We start from the raw sequence: 27,090 nt of genomic DNA, 5'->3' as shown, positions 1-27,090 counted from the left end.
TTGCGAAAGTATTCGGCCCCCTTGAACTTTGCGACCTTTTGCCACATTTCAGGCTTCAAACATAAAGATATAAAACTGTATTGTTTTGTGAAGAATCAACAACAAGTGGGACACAATCATGAAGTGGAACGACATTTATTGGATATTTCAAACTTTTTTAACAAATCAAAAACTGAAAAATTGGGCGTGCAAAATTATTCAGCCCCTTTACTTTCAGTGCAGCAAACTCTCTCCAGAAGTTCAGTGAGGATCTCTGAATGATCCAATGTTGACCTAAATGACTAATGATGATAAATACAATCCACCTGTGTGTAATCAAGTCTCCGTATAAATGCACCTGCACTGTGATAGTCTCAAAGTTCAAGGGGGCCAAATACTTTCGCAAGGCACTGTAGGTCTATGGTGGCCTGAATTGGTTCCCAATCAGAGGCAGCTTATCGTTGTCTCTGATTGGGGATCCTAATTAGCTTGTCATTTTCCATTTTGGTTTGTGGGTTATTGTCTATGTGTAGTTGCCTGTCAGCACTTGGTTTATATAGCGGCACGTTCATTTTGTTAGTTTGTTTAGTGTTCTTTCTTTATTAAAAGATGTATGTATTCTTATCACGCTGCGCCTTGGTCTCTTCGTTATGACGAACGTGACAATTAGGCTACAGATTAAATAAATGATGATGAAAGTGCAAGATGAGGAGCTTGATTCTCCTTTCCCAAAAATATTGAGGGTCTTATTCTGGTGACATGATAATTGATGCTTGGCTGGCATTTGACAAGTAAAAATGATCTTGCTCTTTTGTCCATAACAATAATCTCATCATGTAGGCTATATGTGCACTCTAGCCAAAAGTGCACAGATTGGTATAGCACACTCACTATATAACAAAATCACCTGAAGAGTTGAAAATGCCATGGAAACCCATTTAACTTGTATTTATTTTATTGGTAAATGGGAATTTAACCTCAAAGGGTATTGTATGTGCACTATGCCATAGAAACATCTCTGGTGGGAAACTGTGCATATCGTTTTCATGCGGATTTAAGAGTATTCACATGCAACTCTTTCACCAATTGGAAACCTAGCAAGTGCGAGACAAACATTTTCAGGTCTTGCCGTAGATTTTCAATAAATTTTAAGCCAAAACTGTAACTCGGCCATTCAGGAACATTCTCTGTTTTCTTGGTAAGCAACTCCAGTGTAAATTTAGCTTGGTATTTTAGGTTATTGTCCTGCTGAATGGTGAATTCATCTCCCAGTGTCTGGTGGAAAGCATTCTGAACCAAGTTATCCTCTATTATTTTGACTGTGCTAGTTCCATTACATTTCTTTTATCCTGAAAAACTCTCCAGTCCTTAATGATAACAAGCATACCCAAAACATGATGCAGCCACCATTATGCTTGAAAATAGGGAGAGTAGTACTTAGTGGATTTGCCCCAAACATAACACTTTGTATTCAGGAGAAAAGGTTATTTGCCACATGTTTTTGCAGTATTACTTTAGTGCCTTGTTTCAAACAGGATGCATGTTTTGGAATATTTGTATTATGTACATGCCTCCTTCTTTTCACTCTGTCATTAAGGTTAGTATTGTGGAGTAACTACAATGTTGTTGATCCATCCTCAGTTTTCTCCTATCACAACCACTAAACCCTGTAACTGTTTTAATGTCACCATTGGCCTCATGGTGAAATCCCTGAGCGATTTCCTTCCTCTCCCGCAACTGAGTTATGAAGGTTGCCTGTATCTTTGTAGTGACTGGGTGTATTGATAAACCATCCAAAGTGTAGTTAATAACTTCACCATGCTCAAATGGATATTTAACGTAAGCTTTTCTTTACCTATCCACCAATAGGTGCGCTTCTTTGCAACACATTGGAAAACCTCCCTGCACTTTCTGGTTGAATCTGTGTGTTGACAGAGGGACCTTACAGATAATTGTATGTAGATGAGGTAGTCATTCAAAAATCATGCTCAACACTATTATTGCACACAGAGTGAATCCATGTGACTTATTAAGTGACTCGTTAAGCACATGTTCACTCCTGAACTTATTTTAGCCTTGACATAACAAAGGGTTTGAATACTTATTGACTCAAGACATTTCAGCTTTTATTGTACATATTTCGAAAAACATAAGTCCACTTTGACATTATGGGGTATGGTGTAGGCCAGTGACCCCCCCCCCCCCCCCCCCCCCCACATTAAAAAAAAATAATTAATGGTTGTAACACGACAACGTGTGGAAAACGTAAAGGGGTGTGTATACTTTCTAAAGGTACTGAATGTAAGTTTTTGATTTCAAGGTAGGATTTGGTAATCAGTTCATATTGTTGTAGGAACTTCTGAAATTAATAAAAGAAACTGATCCAAAACAAATGTAATCATTGGCTTATAACTGGCAATAATCTTGAGTAATGTTGTTGTACTAAAGACAATATCAGAAACAACTATATTTGAAATAACTAAATACATAATAATCTTTGTCCAACATTAAACACTAAATGCTCTATCTGTGCCAATCTAACAAGGCGTTATCTACTGCTACACAGAGGCAGGGCCTTATATAGGCAGCCCTCCGCACCTCTCTGATTCAGAGGGGTTGGGTTAAATGCAGAAGACACATTTCAATTGAAGGCATTCAGTTGTGCAACTGACTAGGTATCCCCCTTTTCCTTTCCCTTTATATGTAAATTTTGGATGTCAATTTAGGATATGGTACTCAGTTGGTATTCTTGTAGGGACAAGTATTTCTAAACATAATAACAGTTTAAGCATTGGCTTACATCAAAGACATTCTCTTTTTATGGAGCAGTTGACTTCTTGAATTTTTTCATCAAGGTCTGTTTCATATCTTTTGTCTTGAAACAGTATATCAGTGGATTGATCATAGGAGGGAGCAAGCTATACGACATGATAATAACAATATGTAAATCAGTGCTGAATCTAATGCCGATATTACTGGCCAGATAAATAAAACACCTGGGGAGATAATACAGGGCAATGATGATCAGCTGACTACTGCAGGTAGAAAGGGTTTTGAGGCGGCCTTGGGGGCTCGCAATCTGAAGAACTGCCACAATAATAGAGCAATATGAGAATATAATAAAGACTAGAGGTCCCAGTAATACCACCATTGCTGTAACAAAAGCAGGAAAACTATAAGGGGCCCTATCAGTGCATGCAAGCTTTGTTATAGAAATATGATCACAGAAGCACTGCAAGATTGTGTTTGAGTCACAGTAAGGAAGAGGATAGGCCCTAATTACCATCATCAATGGGCAGGCTTTTGCAACAATCCATGCAGTGGCATTGAGTATATGAATCGTGGAGTTTTTGATGATCATTGGGTATCTGAGTGGGAAACAGATTGCTACATATCTGTCTAAAGCCATTATCAATAGGAGAAAGCTAGTTACGGATCCAAAATAGTGAACTAAGTACATTTGCAAAAAACAACCAATGAAAGAAACTGCCCCTGCCTGAAACCAATACCTGGCAATAATCTTTGGTAAAGTGGTGGTGCTGAATAGCACGTCAGACACAACCAGATTCAAAATGATAATATACATCGGTTTATGGAGAATGTTAGGAGTTGCAAACAAGATAAGAACAGCAAAATTTCCTATTAATGTGCAACAATAAACAATCAATAATACAGCTGAGGCAAGACCGTAGAACTCTGGCTGAAGTCCAGGGAAACCAACGATGACAAACTCTGTCACAAAGCTGTGATTCCTCACTGACATGATGATGGTCTAGTAGAGACAGCAACCTGTGAAAGTAACAGATTGTAATAATTATTGAATACTTTGTTTAAATCCAAATGAATATGTTATCTGTTTCATCGTGAAACCTAGAAGTTAAGTTTTGTCATCTCAATTTGATTTTACTTAGCTCCCTTGCGTTTTTAAAACACAGTATATCAACTCAAGAAATCAAGTTGGGTTAACAATACTAGGTAAAAACTAAGTAAAACAATTGGTTGTATTATAACAAGTTCATACAACTTCATACATTTTCATACATTTCTCTTGTTGAGACTAAACGTTTTACATGGGAAAGTAGTAGGACATCAGTGCAATATGTATCATATAGGTTAATGTACCCATCTCTCCTAACGTACCGGTATGTTTTAACATCACATTATCTTATTGATATTACACGATACCAAATTATTGATCACATTATATGTCCCACTACATATTCAATTCAATATATAAAGACATTTAATGAATAATAAAAAAAATCATGAATGACTGTTACTCAGCAATCGCCCAGAGAACAATCTATTTTCGCCCCATAGTGGGGCATGTCAATACAAAAGCTGCACCTCACAGTAAGCCTTTCAATGGAGTCTTGTATAATGGACTAAAGTTATCCAATGTTGTCATCTAAAGATTAGAGAACATATTCCATCACATTCAGATTCAAAATATATTCAGAAAACACATCAAGAAGATGCATAAGATGAGCGATTAAGACATGCAATGTAACTCCAGATCTGAATAGAAGTAAATCAGGGCTTACCAAATCTGATGTCTGACATGGACACTTGCAGTGTCCAATTTATAATAACTGTTGATACCCATGTGACATAATTATACACCTGACCTTACTCCCTACGTAAATGATCCTCACAGGGTTTATGAGTGTTTTCTCTTGTTCTTTGTCGTTTATTTATTTAAATCATGATGTAATGATGCAAAATGTCTACACAAAACACAAAGTATTCAAAGACACATGTTTTTATTTCATTAAACTTATCAACAAAAAAAGATAGGTAGTTGGCCCTCTTAATATGTTAATCTGGTTTGTAAATCTAGCTAGCTGCTATCGGAGACCATCAAGATGGCGATGACCTCTTTGCCTTTAATTTAACTTTGTCTGCTGAATGTCTCATAGCTTGTTGTCTAAAATAGTGGTTTTACCATAACTTTAGACTACATTTGACATATTACACTTTCCTTTGAGGTTTTTGTCTTTTTACACTACAGAAAATAGACATAAGGTAGAATCTGAGCCCAGTTCTGTGTCTCACCCTGCTTCATGATGTGTGCTTTCATTTACTCCCCCCAAGGAATTAAAAGCAGGGGGCTAATAACTACTGGGAGTGTTAAATCAAATAAAATAAAAGTTTATTGGTCGCGTACACATTGGTATTGTCATGACGTTGGCCTCTTTGGTTATAGCAAGCCCCATCCCCCTCTCCCTGCCTCCCGTTTTCCTCCTTCAACTAGGTTGCTGTGGTCAGAGAGACTTCATAAATTCCTGAGGATCTCATCATGGACACACAGTATAGAGATAGTAGATTTTCATAGAGGACAAAGGAAATCCTTTCACCTCACAGAACTTGAAGTATGAACAAATGTCATGTTCCAGAGAAAGTATAAAAGATCGGTGAAGAATCCAGCTACGAACTGGTCCGTTTGTCACAACTTGGGGAAGCTCATGGGAGACGGTGTGGCCACATTACCGCAACGATGTTTATATAATAGCCCCAGATATGAGGTTTATATCTAATTGTTGTATAAGATGAATGAGTGAGTAGGATACTGTTTACACAATTTTACAATGTGATTTTGGACTGTTTAATGAAGAAAAACTCAAAAAAGGGAATTGGATTTGAACTAAATCAGAGGACGCACCTGAGCCCAGTTAGGTTCATGCGTCCTGGGACAGCCCTTTTCTGCCATTCCGAATAAAACCCCCACTTGGGTTTTCGATCAGCAGACCGAGCTTACCTCAATTCCGAAATGGCTAAAGATTGCAGACCATGTTTTAGGACCATGCCCCAGGACTACCTGACATGATGACCCCTTGCTGTCCCCAGTCCATCTGACCATGCTGCTGCTCCAGTTTCAACTGTTCTGCCTTATTATTATACGACCATGTTTTTCTCTATTAGGAGGACAAAGGTTGTAGACCATTGCTGAATCTTTTAACCATACCACGTGGTTAAACTCTTAGACTATCGATACCGACATAATAAGAACAAGTCTTTCATACTAATTACTAGTCTGCAGCTAGGAATTTGGTATCATTGAACGCGAAGAATGACAACCGCTGAAACATCCATTCTATAATGAAACGAATGAATGTCACTCTGAACCAGCCACTATAACCACGACAGAGAGAGAGAGAGAGAGGGAGAGAGAGGGACAATTCTACAAAAGAAACAACCTTTTCACCAGCGATCAAGATGACACACTGAGCGTAAATATATACAGTATATTGATTGCAATTGTTCCCGAATGAGTGAGCGTTCATGTCCAAAGGATTAGCATTTCAATTGTTATAATTATCACTCTGTTGTGACTTCTTAGTCGACCCCCACTTCCCCTTTTGTCTAACAAGCCGCCATGCCGGTTTAGCCCACTAGGGCACATTCTCCTATCATTTCATGTAACCACATTTACCTTGTTTGTTTGTTTATGCATTTCTGTGAATTACTTAGTTAGTAATAAATAAATTATTTAAGACAATTGATGTATGGATGACTCATAGTGAAGACTGGGTTCGTGCAGGTAACCAACCATTTACAACGTCTGGAATGAGACTAACGTGAGGTAAAGGAAATAATTCATTAATTCGAAGACTAATTGATCAGACAAAATATCTGAAAAGTTATTTTAGGAAATGATAACTTTGTAATCAGAATATTTTTCCTTGTTGCCCCGACTTCCTAGTAATTACGGTTACATGATTAATTGGTCTAATCACGTAATACTAATTACAGAGAATCTTTGATAAAAACTATCAGTTTTCAGTTAATGATAGTAAAGACACGACAGTATAAACACTAACTAAAATGCTATGTACAGCAGTAGAAAGATTAAAACGAGCTATGTTGAGAATAATTTATTTAAATTCACAGTACAAAACCCATGACAAAATGGATAGAATTGTAGGAAATTAGCTTCCAGACCAGAGTCCGGAATATAAATATATATTTACGTGAACGGTGTGTATAGACAGTATGAACAGTATGTGAATAGAACATGTGTGTACAGCAGTAGTTATATAGGATTAGCCATGACTACAATATAGTATATTTTTGTTTAACCTGGCAAGTCAGTTAACCTGTTGATACTAGGGGGCAGTATTTTGATGTTTGGATGAAACACGTACCCAAATGAAACTGCCTATTTCTCAGGCCCAGAAACTAGAATATGCATATAATTGTCAGATGAGGATAGAAAACACTCAAAAATGTCCAAAACTGTCAATATATTGCAGGCAAAAACTGATATTGCAGGCGAAAACCTGAGGAAAATCCAAAGAGGAAGTGCCTTCTATTTTGAAAGCTCTCTGTTCCATTGCATGCCTTCCCTCCATTTAAAGGGATATCAACTTTCCCTATGGCTTCCACATGGTCTGAACAGTATTTTGGCATAGTTTCAGCCTTTTATTCTGAAAAAGGAGCGAGAAAGGTCACATCGCGTCAGTGGATGGCAGGGTGCCAGCAGAGGTTTGCATGCTCAGGCAGCTTGGAGCAGACATTTTCTCTCTCTCTCCTATTGAAAAAGCTACGGTCCAGTTTAAATATTATCGATTATTTATTTCAAAAACAACCTGAGGATTGATTATAAAAAACGTTTGACATGTTTCTACGAACTTTACGGATACTATTTGGAATTTTCGTCTGCCCCGTCGTGACCGCTCGAGCCTGTGGATTTCTGAACATAACGCGCCAAACAAAAGGAGGTATTTTGGATATAAAAATAATCTTTATGGAACAAAAGGAAAATGTATTGTGTAACTGGGAGTCTCGTGAGTGCAAACATCCGAAGACCATCAAAAGTAAACGATTCATTTTATTGCTTTTCTGACTTTCGTGACCCAGGTGGGGCTTCACTATGGTTTTGAAGGCTGAGCTGTAGTCTATGAACAGCATTCTTACATAGGTATTCCTCTTGTCCAGGTGGGATAGGGCAGTGTGCAGTGCAATGGCCATTGCGACGTCTGTGGATCTGTTGGGGCGGTATGCAAATTGTTGTGAGTCTAGGGTGTCGGGTAAGGTGGAGGGGATATGATCCTTAACTAGCCTCTCAAAGCATTTCATGATGTCAGAAGTGAATTCTACCAGGCGATAGTAGTTTAGTTCACTTAGTTTCGCTATCTTTGGTACTAGAACAATGGTGGACGTCTTGAAGCAAGTGTGGACAACAGACTGGGATAGGGGGAGATTGAGTATGTTCATAAACCCACCAGCCAGACTTGGCCAGAGGTCAGAGGTCAAATCTAGTCTGTTTGTTTCCGTCCATGTTCCCTGTCAACTTGCCGTGGTTAAATACAGTGGTTTGCACATTTTATTTGCTGTGAATCCTGCCATCTATCCATGCGTAGGAGCAAGATGGTGGTGTGATCTGATTTGCCGAAAGCAGGGTGGGAAGGGACTTATAGCTGTCCCGGAATGGAGAGTAACAACGGTCAAGTTTGTTCTCTCCGTGTGTAGCACAGGAGATGTGTTGGTAGAATTTTGAGAGCATTATCCTCAGATTTCCTTTATTAAAGTCCCCAGCAACAATTAACGCCATATTAGGATATGCCATTTCCAGTTTGCACAAAGCCCAGTGTAGTTCCTTGTGAGCCGTCGCTGTTTCGGCTTGGGTGGAAAATAACCAAAGAAAGTTTTCTCTGCAGCTAATGTGGTCGACATTTGATGGTGATGTATTCCAGATTGGTAAAACAAAAGTAATTAAGGCACATTATGGCACTGCTGCAACATTAAAGAGTATTCTGGAATCCTTATAAGAAGACACCTGTCACGCCCTGACCTTGGAGATTCTTTTTATGTCTCTATTTTTGTTTGGTCAGGGCGTGAGTTGGGGTGGGCATTTCTATGTGTTTTGTTTCTATGATTTTCTATCTCTATGTTTTGGCCGGGTATGGTTCTCAATCAGGGACACCTGTCTATCTTTGTCTCTGATTGGGAACCATACCTAGGTGCCTTTTTTCCCACCTGTCATGGTGGGAAGTTTACTTTCTTTATGGCACTTTGCCTTTGAGCTTCACGGTTTGTTTTTGTATTGTTTATTGTTTTGTCGGCGTCATTTTGATCATTATAAAGATAATGTACGCTTACCGTGCTGCACCTTGGTCCTCTTCCTCAAACAGTGACAACACCATATAAATAGAATCCTTAGTTTTGTTTTTTAGGCCAGGAGAAATGCAACCAAGGAATGACCATCCATGATTTAACATTTTTTATTGTCACCATGTTTTAAAGCTATTCAGTGTTTGCTTACATTTAAATTGTTTACAAATATTGGAGTAAAACAAGCTTATATTTAAGTTGTGCTGGTGGTGTGACTGTTCAACTAAACTCTTGACGCATCTATAAGTTATATCCTTGAAGAAACAATGGCTATATATCAGGGCTATTCAAATCCGACCCTACGAGGTCTGGCGCTGTCACGCCCTGACCTTAGAGCTTTTTAAGTCTCTATTTTGGTTTGGTCAGGGTGTGATTTGGTCGGGCATTCTATGTTAATTTTTCTATGTTTTGTATTTCTTTGTTTTGGCCAGGTATGGTTCTCAATCAGAGACAGCTGTCTATCGTTGTCTCTGATTCGGAACCATACTTAGGTAGCCTTTTCCCACCTGTGTTTTGTGGGTAGTTATTTTCTGTTTTGTATTTGCACCAGGCAGAACTGTTTCGTTTTGTGCCACTTGTTATTTTGTTCTAGTCTTCAGTTTGATTAAATTATCATGAACACGTACACCGCTGCGCTTTGGTCCACTCCTGCTTCATGCAACGAAAAGCGTGACAGAACTACCCACCACCAAAGGACCAAGCAGCGTGGTAAGGAGGACTGGACATGGGAGGATATCCTGGACGGAAAAGATCGCCTGCCATGGGAGCAGGTCGAAGCAGCAAGGAAGGCGGAGGCAGCTGGTAAAAGGGCCAAGGATTACAAGGGGACAAGGCTGGCACTAAAGACCGGGAGGTCATTCCCAATTTTTTGGGGGGGCGGCACATGGGGAGATTGAGGTTGGAGACCTGAGCCAACTCCCCGTGCTTACCGGAGGGAGCATCGTACTGGTCATGCACCATGTTATGCGGTGGAGCGCACGGTGTCTCCAGTGCGCGTGCACAGCCAGGTGCGTTACCTTCCAGCTCCCCGAATCGGCCGGGCTAGAGTGGGCATCCAGCCAGGTCGGAGGATGCCGGCTCAGCGCATCTGGTCGCCAGTACACCTCTACGGCCTGGGATATCCTGCGCCAGCTCTGCGAACTGTGTCTCCGGTGCGTCTGTACAGCCCAGTGTGTCCTGTGCCTGCGTCCCGCATCTGCAGGGTAAAAATCCAGCCAGGACGGGTTGTGCAGGCTCCTCGCTCGAGACCTCCAGTGCTCCTCCACGGCCCAGTGTATCCGGTGCCTCTGCCTAGGACGGGGCCTCCTGAATGTCTCTCTAGCCTGGTGAGTCTTGTGCCTGCGCTGAGAAGCCTCCAGTGATGACCCATGGCACGAAGCCTCCAGTGATGATCCATGGCAAGAAGCCTCCAGTGATGATCCATGGCAAGAAGCCTCCAGTGATGATCCATGGCACGAAGCCTCCAGTGATGATCCATGGCAAGATGCCTCCAGTGATGATCCATGGCAAGAAGCCTACAGTGGTGAGACATGGCACAAACGCCTCCAATGAGGGCCTCCAGTCCGGAGCCTCCAGCGACGTTCTCCAGTCCAGAGCCTCCAGCGACGTTCTCCAGTCCAGAGCCTCCAGCGACGTTCTCCAGTCTGGAGCCTCCAGCAACGACGGTGACCAGACCGTAGCATCCAGCAACGAGGGTCCCCAGTCCGGGGCCCGCTACGAGGGTGCCCAGTCTGGGGCCCACTACGAGGGTGCCCAGTCCGGGGCCCGCAACGAAGGTCCCCAGTCCAGGAGCCGCAACGAGCGTCCCCAGTCCAGGACCCGCAACGAGGACGGCGGCGCCGAAGGTCCTCGCACTAGAGGCGCCACTAAAGTGGGCCAAGCCAGAGGTGGAGTGGGGTCTATGTCCCCCAACAATGCCACCACCACGGATAGATGCCCACCCAGACCCTCCCCTATAGATTCAGGCTTTGCGGCCGGAGTCCGCACCTTTGGTGGGGAGTACTGTCACACCCTGACCTTAGAGATCCTTCTTATGTCTCAAAGGTCAGGGTGTGATTTGGGTGGGCATTCTATGTTTATTTTCTATGTTTTGTATTTCTTTGTTTTGGCCGGGTATGGTTCTCAATCAGGGACAGCTGTCTGTCGTTGTCTCTGATTGGGAACCATAAATAGGTAGCCTTTTCCCACCTGTGTTTTGTGGGTCGTTATTTTCTGTTCAGTTTTAATAAATAATCATGAACACGTACACCGCTGCTCTTTGGTCCACTCCTTCTTCATGCAACGACGAGCGTGACAGACGCCTGATTCTTTTCTGTTCTACATGATCAAATTGTATTAGTCAAATGTGCAGAATACAACAGGTGTAGACCTTACAGTGAAATGATTCATTTCGAGCCCCTAACCAACAATGCAGTTTCAAATAAATGCAGATAAGAATAAGAGATAAAAGTAACAAGTAATTAAAGAGCAGCAGTAAAATAACAATAGAGAGACTGTATACAGGGTGTACCGATGCAGAGTCAATGTGTGGGGACAACGGTTAGTTGAGGTAGTATGTAAATGTCGGAATAGCTATTCAAGTGACTATGCATAGATGACAACAGAGAGTTGCAGTGGTGTAAAGAGGGGTGAGAGGGAGGGGGGCACTGCAAATAGTCTGGGTAGCCATTTGACTAGATGATCAGGAGTCTTGTGGCTTGGGGGTAGAAGCTGTTTAGAAGCCTCTTGCACCTAGACTTGGCGCTCCGGTGCTGCCTTTCATGCGGTAGCAGACAGAACAGTCTATGACTGGGGTGGCTGGAGTTTTTATCCATTTTTAAGGCCTTCTTCTGACACCGTCTGGTATAGAGGTCCTGTATGGCAGGAAGCTTGGCCCCAATGATGTACTGGGCCATTCGTATTACTGTCTGTAGTGCCTTGCGGTCGGAGGCCGAGCAGTTGCTATACCAGGCAGTGATGCAACCTGTCAGGATGCTCTCGATGGTGCAGCCGATCATTAATTTCCCAGGATTAAATCAGTCCTTGTTTAGAGGGGAAAATTACATCTAAACAATTTGTCACGCCTTGGTCATAGTGTTTTGTGTTTTCGTTATATATTTTGGTCAGGCCAGGGTGTGACATGGGTTTATGTGTTGTGTTTCGTATTGGGGTTTTATAGGATTTGGGATTGCTAATGATTAGGGGTGTGTCTAGTTAGGCTTGGCTGCCTGAGGCGGTTCTCAATCAGAGTCAGGTGATTCTTGTTGTCTCTGATGGGGAACCGTATTTAGGTAGCCTGAGTTTCACTTTGTATTTCGTGGGTGATTGTTCCTGTCTCTGTGTAGTTTCACCAGATAGGCTGAATTAGGTTTCACGTTCCGTTTGTTGTTTTTGTATTTATTAGTTATTTCATGTATCGTTCCGTTTTTCTTCATTAAAGACATGAGTAACCACCACGCTGCATTTCGGTCCGACTCTCCTTCAACAAACGAAGAACGCCGTTACACAATTAAACTTACTTCAAGGTCCAGATTTGAATTTGAGGGGTATATATCATTAATTTATGAATCCCAAAATGCACTTTCAAATTAATGCAATTCAATGCTAAATATCAATATATTAGATGCAAATAGATGCTAAATACATTTTTGTTTGATACATTTTTATAAACAATATTAAATCATTAAGCATCTGTACAACATAATGTATTGTATGAAACTATTTGTATTTACATAGCTAAATCATTAAGATACAGCAGAGACTCTCTTTCTGTGGACCAGTTCATCTTTTGAATCTTTTCATCAAGCTCTGTTTTATATATTTTGTCTTGAAACAGTATATCAGTAGATTGATCATAGGAGGGAGCAGGCTATACAACATGATAATAACAATATGTAAATCAGTGCTGAATCTAATGCCGGTATTACTGGACAGATGAATACAAATTCTAGGTAGAATGTAGAGGGCAATGATGATCAGCTGGCCACTGCAGAATAAAAAGGGTTTTGAGGCGACCTTTGGTGCTGGCACTCTGAAGAACTGCAACAATAATGTAGTCAAGGGTCTAGATCAGATCATATTTTTAAGATTATACTGCAAGAATCGAATTGTGATCCATTACTACAAATGCTCTACGCTAACACTTGACATTTCAAAAATTGCATTTAATAGTAGATAATATTAAATATGGTTAGAATGGGCTAAAATGTCAAATCAAATTAATTTTGACTGACATTTAAATGAGTTGTCAACAGACATCAGACTAATCTAAATCAGGCGTGTCAAATCATTCCTTGGAGGCCTCAGCGTCAGCTGATTTTCGTTATTTCCTTACAATTTGTGTGCAATTAAGACCTAGAGTATCAGGTGATTGGAGTTCCTAACTGACCAGTGACCAATTAAGACCTAGAGTATTAAGTGAGGGGAGTTCCTAACTAACCAGTGACCTCCCGTGATCAGTAAAAGACAAGAGTGAACACCTGCAGACACATTGCCTTCCATGGAATGAGATTGACACCTGTGATCTAAATCAACCAAACCTTGACACTCTTGTTGATTCACAGTTGAAACCTGACTAGTTAAATTGAGATACAAGCCACTGATGAGTTTTAACAAATTCAATCAAAACTCAACATTGATTCAACATGGTTACATTGATGACGAAATAACATGGGAACAATTTAGACTCAACCACTTTTTATTGGAACAAGCAAGAAACAAGAAATGGCTTTGGTAACCCTAACCATTACATATTTGGAGAAATGTCAGATCTCTTGAAAATATATTTCAGGCGCCCTCGAATCTCCTTGGTTTTGAGACAATATACAAGTGGGTTCACAAGAGAGGGGCCCAGAGTAGAGCCAATGACTAGGCCATTTCTGTGAGAGAGTGTGAGAACCAAACCAACCCTGGTGACCAATATTATCAACACCTTGGGGATAAAGAAGCAAGCCACCACTATCATGTGGGAGACACAGGTGTTAAATGTTTTCCTCCTGTCTTTGGATGAAGACATTTGTATCACTACATAAACTATCTTCACGTATGAGACGATTATCAAGGCTAAAGTAACCCATAATACAGCAGTCCCCAAAGCAGAAATTGCATTGAAATAATGTGAAAGATTCACGCATGATGCTCTTATTAAGTTGGCATATTCACAAAAGCTGTATGGGAGTTTATTTGAGCCACAGAAGGGCAGATTGTTCACCAAGCCAGTCAACAAACTGGCAAGCATGCAGCCTACTGCCCAATTGGCTAATATAAGTAAACATACATTTGTATTAGTTAAGATAGTCTGATATCGAAGAGGATATGAAATTGCAATAAGGCGATCATAAGCCATCAGAGCAATAGCGAAGGGTTCCATAGTGCTTCCTAAAGTAAATAGGAAGCACTGTATCATGCAGGGTGCATAGGGGACTCTTCTCTCCTCACCAAGGAGAACGTTAAGCATTGTAACACTAATGCCGCTGGTGTAGACTATGTCTACCATTGCCAGCGAGCAAATAAAAAAGTACATGGGGGTATGCAGAGGCTTGTTGAATGCTATGACACAAATGTTGGTGATGCTTCCGATCAGAATGAGACAGAGGGCGAACAAAATGGCTAGTCCCACCAGCTTTGGGTGTTGTACTCCATCAAATCCTGTGATGAGAAATTCTGTTACCGTATGTGTTGTTCTGTTGTTTGGCTCCATGTTCCTGTAAAATAATTTACCAAAATAAGAAGCAAAAGATTGTATATTGATCTACAGTGATTAGCAGAATATCTCATGGAGAGTGTGCCAGACAATTCTTCAATGTTGGGCAACATCACCAACTCCCAGCACTTGCTTGAATATAACAGCCATGTACCACTATCAGTACAGAATAACTATGTGGTCACTGATACAGTTCAGTTTGTATTTACTGCTACATGATGGAATATCTGTGAAAAGAATTGCATAAAAACAGTCTGCATTGTCAATCTGGTGCATTGATTGTAACGTAAAATATATAATGTGAATCATCTAGAAAACATACTGTTGGTTACAAGGTCCAGTCATGTTAATGGATTGTTAAGTTCAATACTTACCAGGCCAGCCTTGTGCGCCAGGTTTCACACACAGCTGGTAGATGACACTCTGAACCGACTGGCATTGGATGTCTCTGAATTTATCCCCTTTCTGAACCACCTTCTCTCAGCCACTTGAGGAATCCCACGTCATGATTCTCATTAGACAGCTACATACTGATTTGTTTCCAAAAACAGGTGTAGAAACTGCACACTAGAACATGCATACATGCTGATTGGCTCATAGGTCTACAAGGCAAATAAAGACGGACATGTTTTGAGTTGTCCTTTATCTGTAATTGGTTGAATTGGGCCCTGAGTCCTTTCATGAGTGAACTGTAATCATAGAGCGCCAAATCCCTCATGAGACCAAATCTCTCTCATAAATCTTGCATTGATGACAATGGTGAATTCCATGCACAGATCTCAAGGTAGGATCTTGTCCTGTGAGGACATCCTTCCCCCTGCTCTTTATTCAGTCACAACCAAAAATATCGGCACCCTTGATATAGATGAGCAAAAAAGAATGTAAAATAAATCATAGAAATACTGAGCTATACTGTATGCACATTTTGTAAATACATTTTTTATACTAATACAATTGCTCAGAGAAAAATATTTTCTTTCATAAGTAATACAAAACATCTAAAAAAGATAGGTGTCCAAATTCTTATAAACATAGTCATACATTTTTTTATCAAAATGTTATCTGCATTGACATTGTTAATATTGTAACTATTGTTCTAGAGTTCATCTCATTTTAAGTAACTGTATTGTAACTGTATTTTGGCCTTTCATGGCTTCCTGTTTCACTGGGTATAAAAATTAGGTAACACAAATGTAAAATCCATTTGTCATTCATCACCATAGACAAAGGCAATGAATGTCACGAATCCCGCCGAAGATGGTGCTTCTTCCTGTTCGGGCGGTGCTCGGTGGTCGTCGTCGCCGGCCTACTACCTGCCACCGATCCCCTTTTCTGTTTAATTTAGTTGTGTCTGATTAGTTGCACCTGTTTTGTGGTTAGATTGTGATTGTGGGCTATTTAAACCCAGTAAGCCTGTCGGCTTTTGTGCTGGCTTGTTTCTCTGTTCGTTTTGTGGATGTGATATTTTCTGTATTTCTCCGGATTGTTTGTGTCCTGTTTTTGGGCCGGTCATTGTATGCGCCTGGTGTTTAGGCGTGACATACTTTTCTCCGGAATAAATACAGTTGTCCTTTACCCTCTGCTCTCTGAGCCTGACTCCGCACCCACTACTCCTAGAAGTCTCTCTGCACCTGACTCCGCCCCCACTACTCCTAGAAGTCTCTCTGCGCCTGACTCCGCACCCACTACTCCTAGAAGTCTCTCTGCGCCTGACTCCGCACCCACTACTCCTAGAAGTCATAACAGAAGCCCGCACCACTATGGAGTCAGCAGGAGCAGCGGCCACCCCTCTCCCATCAATGGAGGAGCGCGTCCATCATCACACAGCCTTCCTCCATCGGATCGGTTCAGCGATGGACCAGATGATGGAGAGGATGGAGCGATGGGAGAGGAGTGGTCTCCCGATATCCACCCCTCCCCACAGACGACGCAACCCACTCCTCCCATGTCATCGTCTGGTTCCAGCGCGTTGCGTCTCACACCCCCGAGGGAGTACGATGAGCGGCGGCTGGGTGCCAGGGTTTTTTGCTCTCTACCTGGCTACCATGAGTCCGACTCCCTCGGGTGAGGAGAGTGTGAGCCTCCTTGTCTCCTGTTTGACGGGTAGGGCCCTGGAATGGGCCAAAGCTGTCTGGAACGGCCCAGACTCGGCTCGGGACCACTGCATCTAGGGGGACCGGAGGAGGAGGCTACTCCTGCACCTACTGTGGCCGGAGAGGACACACTTCGGACCGGTGCTGGAGGATTCCATCTGGGAGTAGAGATGGCAGGCGGAACACTTCTCGGCCACCCCAGGTGAGTAGGCACCAAACTCACTCAGAGCTCCCTGTTGGTCACATGTTTTTATTTATTTTTTCGCCTGCGTTTTTTCCCTCTCTCCAGCATAAGGCGCTAGTCGATTCAGGCTGGGAGTTTTATGGATTGCGGACTCGCCCTTAAATTGGGTATTCCGTTGGTGCAGATAGACCCACCTTTCCCCATGCACTCCTTAGATAGCCGACCGTTAGGGTCAGGGCTGGTCAGGGAGGCCACGATTCCGCTGGACATAGTAACGCAGGGGGATCATAGGGAGCGAATCAGTTTCTACCTTATTGATTCACCTGGGTTTCCAGTGGTGTTGGGGATTCCCTGGCTAGCTATTTACAATCGCCTCATTTCCTGGAGACAGGGGGCTCTTCAGGGGTGGTCAGAGGAGTGTTCAGGTAGGTGTATAGGAGTTTCCATCGGTGCCACGTCGGTGGAGAGTCCAGACCAGGTTTCCACTGTGCACATTCCCCCAGAATATGCCGATTTGGCTATTGCTTTTAGTAAAAAGAAGGCGACCAAATTACCACCCCATCGATGGTGGGATTGCGTGATAAACCTCCAGGAGAACGCTGCACTTCCCAGGAGTCACGTGTACCCATTGTCACAGGAGGAGATGTTGGCTATGGAGACATATGTCACAGAATCTCTGACACAGAGGTACATTCGGCCCTCCATGTCACCCGTCTCCTCAAGTTTCTTTTCTGTGAGGAAAAAGGAGGGAGGACTGCGTCCGTGCATTGATTATCGAGGTCTAAATTCGATCACAGTGGGATTTAGTTATCCGCTACCACTCATCGCTACGGCGGTGGAATCATTCCACAGAGCGCGTTTTTTTTAATACAAAACTGGACCTCAAGAGCGCGTATAATCTGGTGCATATTCGGGGAGGAGACGAATGGAAAACAGCGTTTAGTACCACATCATGCCACTTATGAGTACCTCGTCATGCCGTATGGGTTAAAGAATTCTCCAGCAGTCTTTCAATCCTTTGTAGATGAGATTCTCAGGGACTTGCACGGGCAAGGTGTGGTGGTATACATTGATGACATCTTGATCTATTCTACCACACCCGCCGCGCATGTCTCCCTGGTACGCAAGGTCCTTGGGCGACTGCTGGAGAATGACCTGTACGTCAAGGCTGAGAAATGTATGTTCTCCAAACGAGCCATTTCCTTCCTGGGTTATCGCATTTCCACCTCGGGGGTGGTGATGGAGTGTGACTGCGTTAACGCCGTGGGTAATTGGCCGACTCCGACCACGGTAAAGGAGGTGCAGCGTTTTTAGGGTTTGCCAATTACTACCGGAGGTTTATCCGGGGTTTTGGCCAAGTGGCGGTGCTTATTACCTCACTGCTTAAGGGTTGGCCGGTGCGTCTACGGTGGTTGGCCGAGGCAGATGGAGCTTTCAACCAGTTGAAGGCGCTGTTTACTGAGCGCCCGTGTTGGCGCATCCGGACCCTTTGTTAGCATTCATAGTGGAGGTGGATGCATCCGAGGCTGGGGTTGGAGCCGTGCTGTCACAGCGCTCGGGCACGCCACCGAAGCTCCGCCCCTGCGCTTTCTTTTCTAGAAGCTGGGTCCGGCGGAGCAGAACTATGATGTGGGGGACTGGGTGTTGCTAGCTTTCTCATCTGGACTGACCACCGCAATCTGGAGTATATCCGGGCGGCGAGGAGACTGAATCCGCATCAGGCTAGGTGGGCCATGTTCTTTACACGATTTAGATTTACGATCTCTTATAGACCAGGTTCCCTTAACACTAAGGCTGACGTGCTGTCCCGTCTCTGACACTGAGGACCGGTCCATTGATCCTACTCCCATCCTTCCAGCCTCTAGGCTGGTGGCTCCGGTGGTATTGGACGTGGACGCGGACATTGAGCGGGCGTTGAAGTTGGAACCTGCGCCTTCACAGTGTCTGACCGGTCTCAGGTACGTGCCGCTTGGTGTCCGTGATCAATTGATTCGGTGGGCTCACACACTTCCTTCTTCAGGTCATCCAGGGATTGCGAGGACAGTGCGGGGTCTTAGGGGGAAATACTGGTGGCCAAGGACGTGAGGCTCTATGTCTCCTCCTGTTCAGTATGCGCCCAGAGTAAGGCTCCTAGGCACCTGCCTAGAGGGAAGTTACAGCCCCTCCCGGTTCCACAAGGGCCCTGGTCTCATCTATCGGTGGACTTTCTTACTGATCTTCCCCCATTTCAGGGGAACACTACCATTCTGGTCGTTGTGGATCGGTTCTCTAAGTCTTGCCGTCTCCTCCCATTGCCTGGTCTCCCTACGGCCCTCCAGACTGTGGAGGCTCTATTTACCCACGTCTTCCGGCACTGCGGGGTGCCGGAGGACATCGTATCTGGACGAGGTCCCCAGTTCATGTCCCGTGTTTGGAGGGCGTTTATGGAGCGTCTGGGGGTCTCGGTCAGCCTGACCTCTGGTTGTCACCCCGAGAGTAATGGGCAGGTGGAGAGAGTGAACCAGGAAGTGGGTAGGTGTCTGAGGTCGTATTGCCAGGACCGGCCAGGAGAATGGGCGAGGTACATCCCATGGGCGGAATTGGCCCAGAACTCACTCTGTCACTCCTCCACGAACATGTTGCCGTTTCAATGCGTGCTGGGCTACCAGCCGGTCCTGGTTCCGTGGTATCAGAGTCAGACCGAAGCTCCTGCGGTGGAGGAGTGGGTACAGCGCTCTAGGGAGACCTGGCGGGCAGTCCAGGACTCTCTCAAGCAGGCCAGTGGTCGGCAGAAGAAGAACGCTGACCGCCACCTCAGTGAGGCCCCTGTGTTCGCACCAGGAGACAGGGTCTGTCTCTCGACCCAAAACCTACCCCACCGCCTCTTCCTGTTTGGGTCGCACTCGGCGGCCGTCGTCGCCGGCATACTAGCTGCCACCGATCCCCTTTTCTGTTTCATTTAGTTGGTTCTGATTAGTTGCACCTGTTTTGTGTTTAGGTTGTGATTGTGGGCTATTTAAACCCAGTAAGCACGCCGGCTTTTGTGCGGGCTTCTTTCTCTGTTCGTTTTGTGGATGTGATATTTTCTGTATTTCTACGGACTGTTTGTGTCTTGTTTTTGGTGCCGGTCCATGTATGCGCCTGGTGTTTTGGCGTGACCTACTTTTCTCCAGAATAAATACAGTTGTCCTTTACCCTCTGCTCTCTGAGCCTGACTCCGCCCCCACTACTCCTAGAAGTCATAACAATGAACTCACAAAGGAAAATAAACAAATGGTTGTTGACTTTCATACATCAGGCAGAATCTATCAGTCTCTCGGGTACCAGATTTGATGCACCTGTACTGTCTCCGCCTTTTACACTGAACAAAAATATGCAACAATTTGAAAGTTTTTACTGAGTTACAGTTCATATAAGGAATCCGTCAATTGAAATAAATGCATTAGGCCATAAGCTATGGATTTCACATGACTGGGAAGAAAGATATGCATCTGTTGGTCACAGATAACTTTAAAAAAAGGTAGGGGCATGGATTGGAAAACCAGTCAGTATCTGGTGTGACCACCATTTGCCTCATGCAGCGTGACACATTGCATGGAGTTGATCAGGCTGTTGATTGAAGCCTGTGGAATGTTGTCCTACCCCTCTTCAATGGCTGTGTGAAGTTGCTAGGGACACGCTGTCGTGCACGTTGGTCCAGATCATCCCAAACATGCTGAATGAGTGACAACATGTGAGTATTGAGGCCATGGAAGAATTAGGACATTTTCAGCTTCTAGGAATAGTGTACAGATTCTTGCGACAATGGGCAGTGCATTATCAAACTAAAACATGAAGTGATTGCAGCAGATAAATGTCACAACAATGTGCCTCAGGATCTTGTCACGGTAGCACTGTGCATTCAAATTGTAGTCAAAAAAAATGCAGTTGTGTTTGTTGTCTGTAGCTCATGCCTGACAATACCATAACCCCACCGCCACCATGGGACTCTCTGTTCACAACGTTGTCATTAGCAAACCGCTCACTGAGATTCATCCATGAAAAGCACACTTCTCCTGACCTGGCGAGGTTACATGTGGTTGTGAGACTGGTTGGACATACTGACAAATTCTCTTAAAGACACTGGAGGCGGCTTATTATAAGAAATTGACATTAAATTCTCTGGCAACAGCTCTGGTGGACATTCCTGCAGTCAGCATGCCAATTGCACACTCCCTCAAAATTTCAGACATCTGTGATGATTGAGTTGGAGACATGGATAGACACGTATTCAAGAATGAACAGGGAATACAGGCGGGGGCTCAACACACACCCCTGTGGGGCCCCCGTTTTGAGGGTCAACATTGCGGAGGTGTTGCAGCCTACCTTCACCACCTGGGGCACTATGGTTTTGAAGGCTGAGCTGTAGTCTATGAACAGCATTCTTACATAGGTATTCCTCTTGTCCAGGTGGGATAGGGCAGGGTGCAGTGCAATGGCCATTGCGACGTCTGTGGATCTGTTGGGGCGGTATGCAAATTGTTGTGAGTCTAGGGTGTCAGGTAAGGTGCAGGTGATATGATCCTTAACTAGCCTCTCAAAGCATTTCATGATGTCAGAAGTGAATTCTACCAGGCGATAGTAGTTTAGTTCACTTAGTTTCGCTATCTTTGGTACTAGAACAATGGTGGACATCTTGAAGCAAGTGGGGACAACAGACTGGGATAGGGGGAGATTGAGTATGTCCATAAACCCTCCAGCCAGACTTGGCCAGAGGTCAGAGGTCAAAGCTCATCTGTTTGTACCTATCCATGTTCCCAGTCACCTTTCTGTGGTAAAATACAGAGGCCTGCACATTTTATTTGGTGTGAATCCTGCCATCTATCCATGGTTAGGAGCAGGATGGTGGTGTGATCTGATTTGCTGAAGGGAGGGTGGGGGAGGGCCTTGTAGCCGTCCCGGAAGGGAGAGTAACAATGGCCAAGCGTGTTCTCTCCACGTATACCACAGGAGATGTATTTGGTAGAATTTTGAGAGCATTATCCTCAGATTTACTTTATTAAAGTCCCCAGCATCAATAAATGGCGTATTAGGATATAATCACCGCCGTCGAAAGAACTGGACCAAAGCGCAGCGTTGTGAGCGTACATATTACTTTTATTAGAAATGACACCGACAAAAACAATAAACAAACCAAAACAATTGTGAAGCTTAAAGGCTATGTGCCAAAAACAAAGTTAACTTCCCACACAGAAAGGAGGTAAAAGGGCTACCTAAGTATGGATGGCTCTCTAAGGTCCTTGTGAGCCGTCGCTGTTTAGGTTTGGGGGGAAAATAACCAAAGAAAATTTTCTCGGCAGCTAATGTGGTCGACATTTGATGGTGATGTATTCCAGATTGGGAAAACAAAAGGAATTACAGCCCATTATGGCACTGCTGCAACAATAAAGAGTATTCAGGAATCCTTATAACAAGACACCTTATAAATCGAATCCTTAGTAGAAACAAAATCAAAGTGGACACCCTGCCTGTGTTTTGTTTTTTAGGCCAGGAGAAATGCAACCACTCTCAAATTCATAGACAGAACTATGGATGCAAGGAATGACCATCCATGATATACATTTTTTTATTGTCACCATGTTTTAAGGCTATTCAGTGTTTGCTTACATTTAAATTGTTTACAAATATTGGAGTAAAACAAGCTTATATTTAAGTTGTGCTGGTGGTATGACTGTTCAACTAAACTCATGACGCATGTATAAGTTATATTGTTGAAGAAACAATGGCTATATATCAGGGTTATTCAAATCTGACCCGACGAGGTCCGGCGCCTGATGCCTTTCTGTTCTACCTGATCAAATCAAATTGTATTAGTCACATGTGCAGAATACAACAGGTGTAGACCTTACAGTGGAATGATTCATTTCGAGCCCCTAACCAACAATGCAGTTTCAAAAAAATACAGATAAGAATAAGAGATAAAAGTAACAAGTAATTAAAGAGCAGCAGTAAAATAACAATAGAGAGACTGTATACAGGGTGTACCGATGCAGAGTCAATGTGTGGGGACAACGGTTAGTTGATGTAGTATGTACATGTAGGTAGAGTTATTAAAGTGACTATGCATAGACAAAACAGAGAGTTGCAGTGGTGTAACGAGGGGGTGAGAGGGAGGTTGGGAAACACTGCAAATTGTCTGGATAGCCTAAACTAGATGTTCAGGAGTCTTATGGCTTGGGGGTAGAAGCTGTTTAGAAGCCTTGGCACTCGGGTACTGCCTGCCATGCTGTAGCAGAGTGAACAGTCTTTGACCAGGGTGGCTGGAGTCTTTGACCATTTTTAGGGCCTTCTTCTGACACCGCCTGATATAGAGGTCCTGGATGGCAGGAAGCTTGGCCCCAGTGATGTACTGGGCCGTCCGTACTACCCTCTATAGTGCCTTGCGGTCAGAGGCCAAGCAGTTGCCATACCATACCAGGCAGTGATGCAACCATGCTCTCAATGGTGGATCTGATCATTAATTGCCCAGGTTTAAATCAGTCCTTGTTTAGATGGGAAGAATAAAAAAGCAATGGAACTAACTTCAAGGTCCAGATTTGAATTTGAAGGTTATATATAATTAATTTATGAGTCTGAAAATGCTCTTTCAAAATAACTTTTATGAGGCAATTCAATTCTAAATATCAATATATTAGATACAAATATTAGATTTATAAATATTTTTTATAAACCATATTAATTCATTAAGCATCTGTACAACATAATGTATTGTATGAAACTATTTGTATTTACATAGCTAAATCATTAAGATACAGCAGAGACTCTCTTTCTGTGGACCAGTTCATCTTTTGAATCTTTTCATCAAGCTCTGTTTTATATCTTTTGGGTAGAATTCTAGGTAGAATGTAGAGGGCAATGATGATCAGCTGGCCACTGCAGATAGAAATGGTTTTGAGGCGGCCTTTGGTGCTAGCAATCTTAAGAACTGCAACAATAATGTAGTCAAGGGTCTAGATCAGATCATATTTTTAAGATAATACTATAATCTAATTGTGATCCATTACTACATACGCTCTACGCTAACACTAGACATTTCAAAAATTGCATTTAATAGTAGATAATATTAAATATGGTTATAATGGGCTAAAATGTAAAATCAAATTAATTTTGACTGACATTTAATTGAGTTGTCAACAGACATCAAACTAATCTAAATCAGGCGTGTCAAATCATTCCTTGGAGGCCTCAGTATCAACTGATTTTCGTTATTTCCTTACAATTTGTGTGCAATTAAGACCTAGAGTATCAGGTGATTGGAGTTCCTAACTGACCAGTGACCAATTAAGACCTAGAGTATCAGGTGAGGGGAGTTCCTAACTAACCAGTGACCAATTAAGACCTAGAGTATCAGGTGAGGGGAGTTCCTAACTAACCAGTGACCAATTAAGACCTAGAGTATCAGGTGAGGGGAGTTCCTCACTAACCAGTGACCAATTAAGACCTAGAGTATCAGGTGAGGGGAGTTCCTAACTAACCAGTGACCAATTAAGACCTAGAGTATTAAGTGAGGGGAGTTCCTAACTAACCAGTGACCAATTAAGACCTAGAGTATTAAGTGAGGGGAGTTCCTAACTAACCAGTGACCTCCCGTGATCAGTAAAAGACAAGAGTGAACACCTGCAGACACATTGCCTTCAATGGAATGAGTTTGACACCTGTGATCTAAATCAACCAAACCTTGACACTCTTGTTGATTCACAGTTGAAACCTGACTAGTTAAATTGAGATACAAGCCACTGATGAGTTTTAACAAATTCAATCAAAACTCATTGATTCAACATGGTTACATTGATGAAGAAATAACATGGGAACAATTTAGACTCAACCACTTTTTATTGGAACAAGCAAGAAACAAGAAATGGCTTTGGTAACCCTAACCATTACATATTTGGAGAAATGTCAGATCTCTTGAAAATATATTTCAGGCGCCCTCGAATCTCCTTGGTTTTGAGACAATATACAAGTGGGTTCACAAGAGAGGGGCCCAGAGTAGAGCCAATGACTAGGCCATTTCTGTGAGAGAGTGTGAGAACCAAACCAACCCTGGTGACCAATATTATCAACACCTTGGGGATAAAGAAGCAAGCCACCACTATCATGTGGGAGACACAGGTGTTAAATGTTTTCCTCCTGTCTTTGGATGAAGACATTTGTATCACTACATAAACTATCTTCACGTATGAGACGATTATCAAGGCTAAAGTAACCCATAATACAGCAGTCCCCAAAGCAGAAATTGCATTGAAATAATGTGAAAGATTCACGCATGATGCTCTTATTAAGTTGGCATATTCACAAAAGCTGTATGGGAGTTTATTTGAGCCACAGAAGGGCAGATTGTTCACCAAGCCAGTCAACAAACTGGCAAGCATGCAGCCTACTGCCCAATTGGCTAATATAAGTAAACATACATTTGTATTAGTTAAGATAGTCTGATATCGAAGAGGATATGAAATTGCAATAAGGCGATCATAAGCCATCAGAGCAATAGCGAAGGGTTCCATAGAACTTCCAAAATGAAATAGGAAGCACTGTATCATGCAGGGTGCATAGGGGATTCTTCTCTCCTCACCAAGGAGAACGTTAAGCATTGTAACACTAATGCCGCTGGTGTAGACTATGTCTACCATTGCCAGCGAGCAAATAAAAAAGTACATGGGGGTATGCAGAGGCTTGTTGAATGCTATGACACAAATGTTGGTGATGCTTCCGATCAGAATGAGAAAGAGGACCAACAAAATGGCTAGTCCCACCAGCTTTGGGTGTTGTACTCCATCAAATCCTGTGATGAGGAATTCTGTTACCGTATGTGTTGTTCTGTTGTTTGGCTCCATGTTCCTGTAAAATAATTTACCAAAATAAGAAGCAAAAGATTGTATATTGATCTACAGTGATTAGCAGAATATCTCATGGAGAGTGTGCCAGACAATTCTTCAATGTTGGGCAACATCACCAACTCCCAGCACTTGCTTGAATATAACAGCCATGTACCACTATCAGTACAGAATAACTATGTGGTCACTGATACAGTTCAGTTTGTATTTACTGCTACATGATGGAATATCTGTGAAAAGAATTGCATAAAAACAGTCTGCATTGTCAAACTGGTGCATTGATTGTAACGTAAAATATATAATGTGAATCATCTAGAAAACATACTGTTGGTTACAAGGTCCAGTCATGTTAATGGATTGTTAAGTTCAATACTTACCAGGCCAGCCTTGTGCGCCAGGTTTCACACACAGCTGGTAGATGACACTCTGAACCGACTGGCATTGGATGTCTCTGAATTTATCCCCTTTCTGAACCACCTTCTCTCAGCCACTTGAGGAATCCCACGTCATGATTCTCATTAGACAGCTACATACTGATTTGTTTCCAAAAACAGGTGTAGAAACTGCACACTAGAACATGCATACATGCTGATTGGCTCATAGGTCTACAAGGCAAATAAAGACGGACATGTTTTGAGTTGTCCTTTATCTGTAATTGGTTGAATTGGGCTCTGAGTCCTTTCATGAGTGAACTGTAATCATAGAGCACCAAATCCCTCATGAGACCAAATCTCTCTCATAAATCTTGCATTGATGACAATGGTGAATTCCATGCACAGATCTCAAGGTAGGATCTTGTCCTGTGAGGACATCCTTCCCCCTGCTCTTTATTCAGTCACAACCAAAAATATCGGCACCCTTGATATAGATGAGCAAAAAAGAATGTAAAATAAATCATAGAAATACTGAGCTATACTGTATGCACATTTTGTAAATACATTTTTTATACTAATACAATTGCTCAGAGAAAAATATTTTCTTTCATAAGTAATACAAAACATCTAAAAAAGATAGGTGTCCAAATTCTTATAAACATAGTCATACATTTTTTTATCAAAATGTTATCTGCATTGACATTGTTAATATTGTAACTATTGTTCTAGAGTTCATCTCATTTTAAGTAACTGTATTGTAACTGTATTTTGGCCTTTCATGGCTTCCTGTTTCACTGGGTATAAAAATTAGGTA

The 27,090-nt window shown here is 42.7% G+C and overlaps 3 protein-coding genes across 3 annotated transcripts; all 3 read right to left on the bottom strand.

The window, feature by feature from the left end:
* Window positions 1-2,200: 2,200 nt before the first annotated feature.
* Window positions 2,201-3,759, bottom strand: LOC109906119 (olfactory receptor 2AT4). Its single transcript, XM_020503780.2, has one exon. It carries the CDS (start codon window positions 3,740-3,742, stop codon window positions 2,798-2,800), a length of 945 nt encoding a protein of 314 aa, XP_020359369.2. The 5' UTR covers window positions 3,743-3,759; the 3' UTR covers window positions 2,201-2,797.
* An 8,957-nt stretch (window positions 3,760-12,716) lies between these two features.
* LOC109904906 (olfactory receptor 481-like) lies at window positions 12,717-15,259 on the bottom strand. Its single transcript, XM_031789428.1, has 2 exons — window positions 15,148-15,259; window positions 12,717-14,774 (listed from the first exon to the last, which is right to left on the bottom strand). The coding sequence occupies exons 1-2, from the start codon at window positions 15,210-15,212 to the stop codon at window positions 13,817-13,819; spliced, it is 1,023 nt and encodes a 340-aa protein (XP_031645288.1). The 5' UTR covers window positions 15,213-15,259; the 3' UTR covers window positions 12,717-13,816.
* A 9,052-nt stretch (window positions 15,260-24,311) lies between these two features.
* On the bottom strand, window positions 24,312-26,391 carry LOC116353547 (putative olfactory receptor 10D3). The gene is made up of 2 exons (XM_031789427.1): window positions 26,280-26,391; window positions 24,312-25,906 (listed from the first exon to the last, which is right to left on the bottom strand). Exons 1-2 carry the CDS (start codon window positions 26,342-26,344, stop codon window positions 24,949-24,951), a joined length of 1,023 nt encoding a protein of 340 aa, XP_031645287.1. The 5' UTR covers window positions 26,345-26,391; the 3' UTR covers window positions 24,312-24,948.
* Between the last annotated feature and the right edge of the window lie 699 nt (window positions 26,392-27,090).

The sequence above is a fragment of the Oncorhynchus kisutch genome, linkage group LG15, assembly GCF_002021735.2.
Source record: "Oncorhynchus kisutch isolate 150728-3 linkage group LG15, Okis_V2, whole genome shotgun sequence".
Classification (NCBI taxonomy): Eukaryota; Metazoa; Chordata; class Actinopteri; order Salmoniformes; family Salmonidae; genus Oncorhynchus; species Oncorhynchus kisutch.
The sequence above is the reverse complement of the archived record's forward strand: the minus strand, read 5'-3'. Positions and strand labels throughout refer to the sequence as shown.

What these genes read in the sequence shown, in the direction of transcription:
- LOC109904906 (XM_031789428.1), bottom strand. Translation starts at nt 15,212, where the DNA reads ATGCCAGTCGGTTCAGAGTGTCATCTACCAGCTGTGTGTGAAACCTGG. An exon ending in TGGCGCACAAGGCTGGCCTG is followed by an intron (nt 14,775 to 15,147) that starts GTAAGTATTGAA and finishes ATTATTTTACAG; the next exon opens with GAACATGGAGCCAAACAACA.
- LOC116353547 (XM_031789427.1), bottom strand. Translation starts at nt 26,344, where the DNA reads ATGCCAGTCGGTTCAGAGTGTCATCTACCAGCTGTGTGTGAAACCTGG. An exon ending in TGGCGCACAAGGCTGGCCTG is followed by an intron (nt 25,907 to 26,279) that starts GTAAGTATTGAA and finishes ATTATTTTACAG; the next exon opens with GAACATGGAGCCAAACAACA.
- LOC109906119 (XM_020503780.2), bottom strand. Translation starts at nt 3,742, where the DNA reads ATGTCAGTGAGGAATCACAGCTTTGTGACAGAGTTTGTCATCGTTGGT.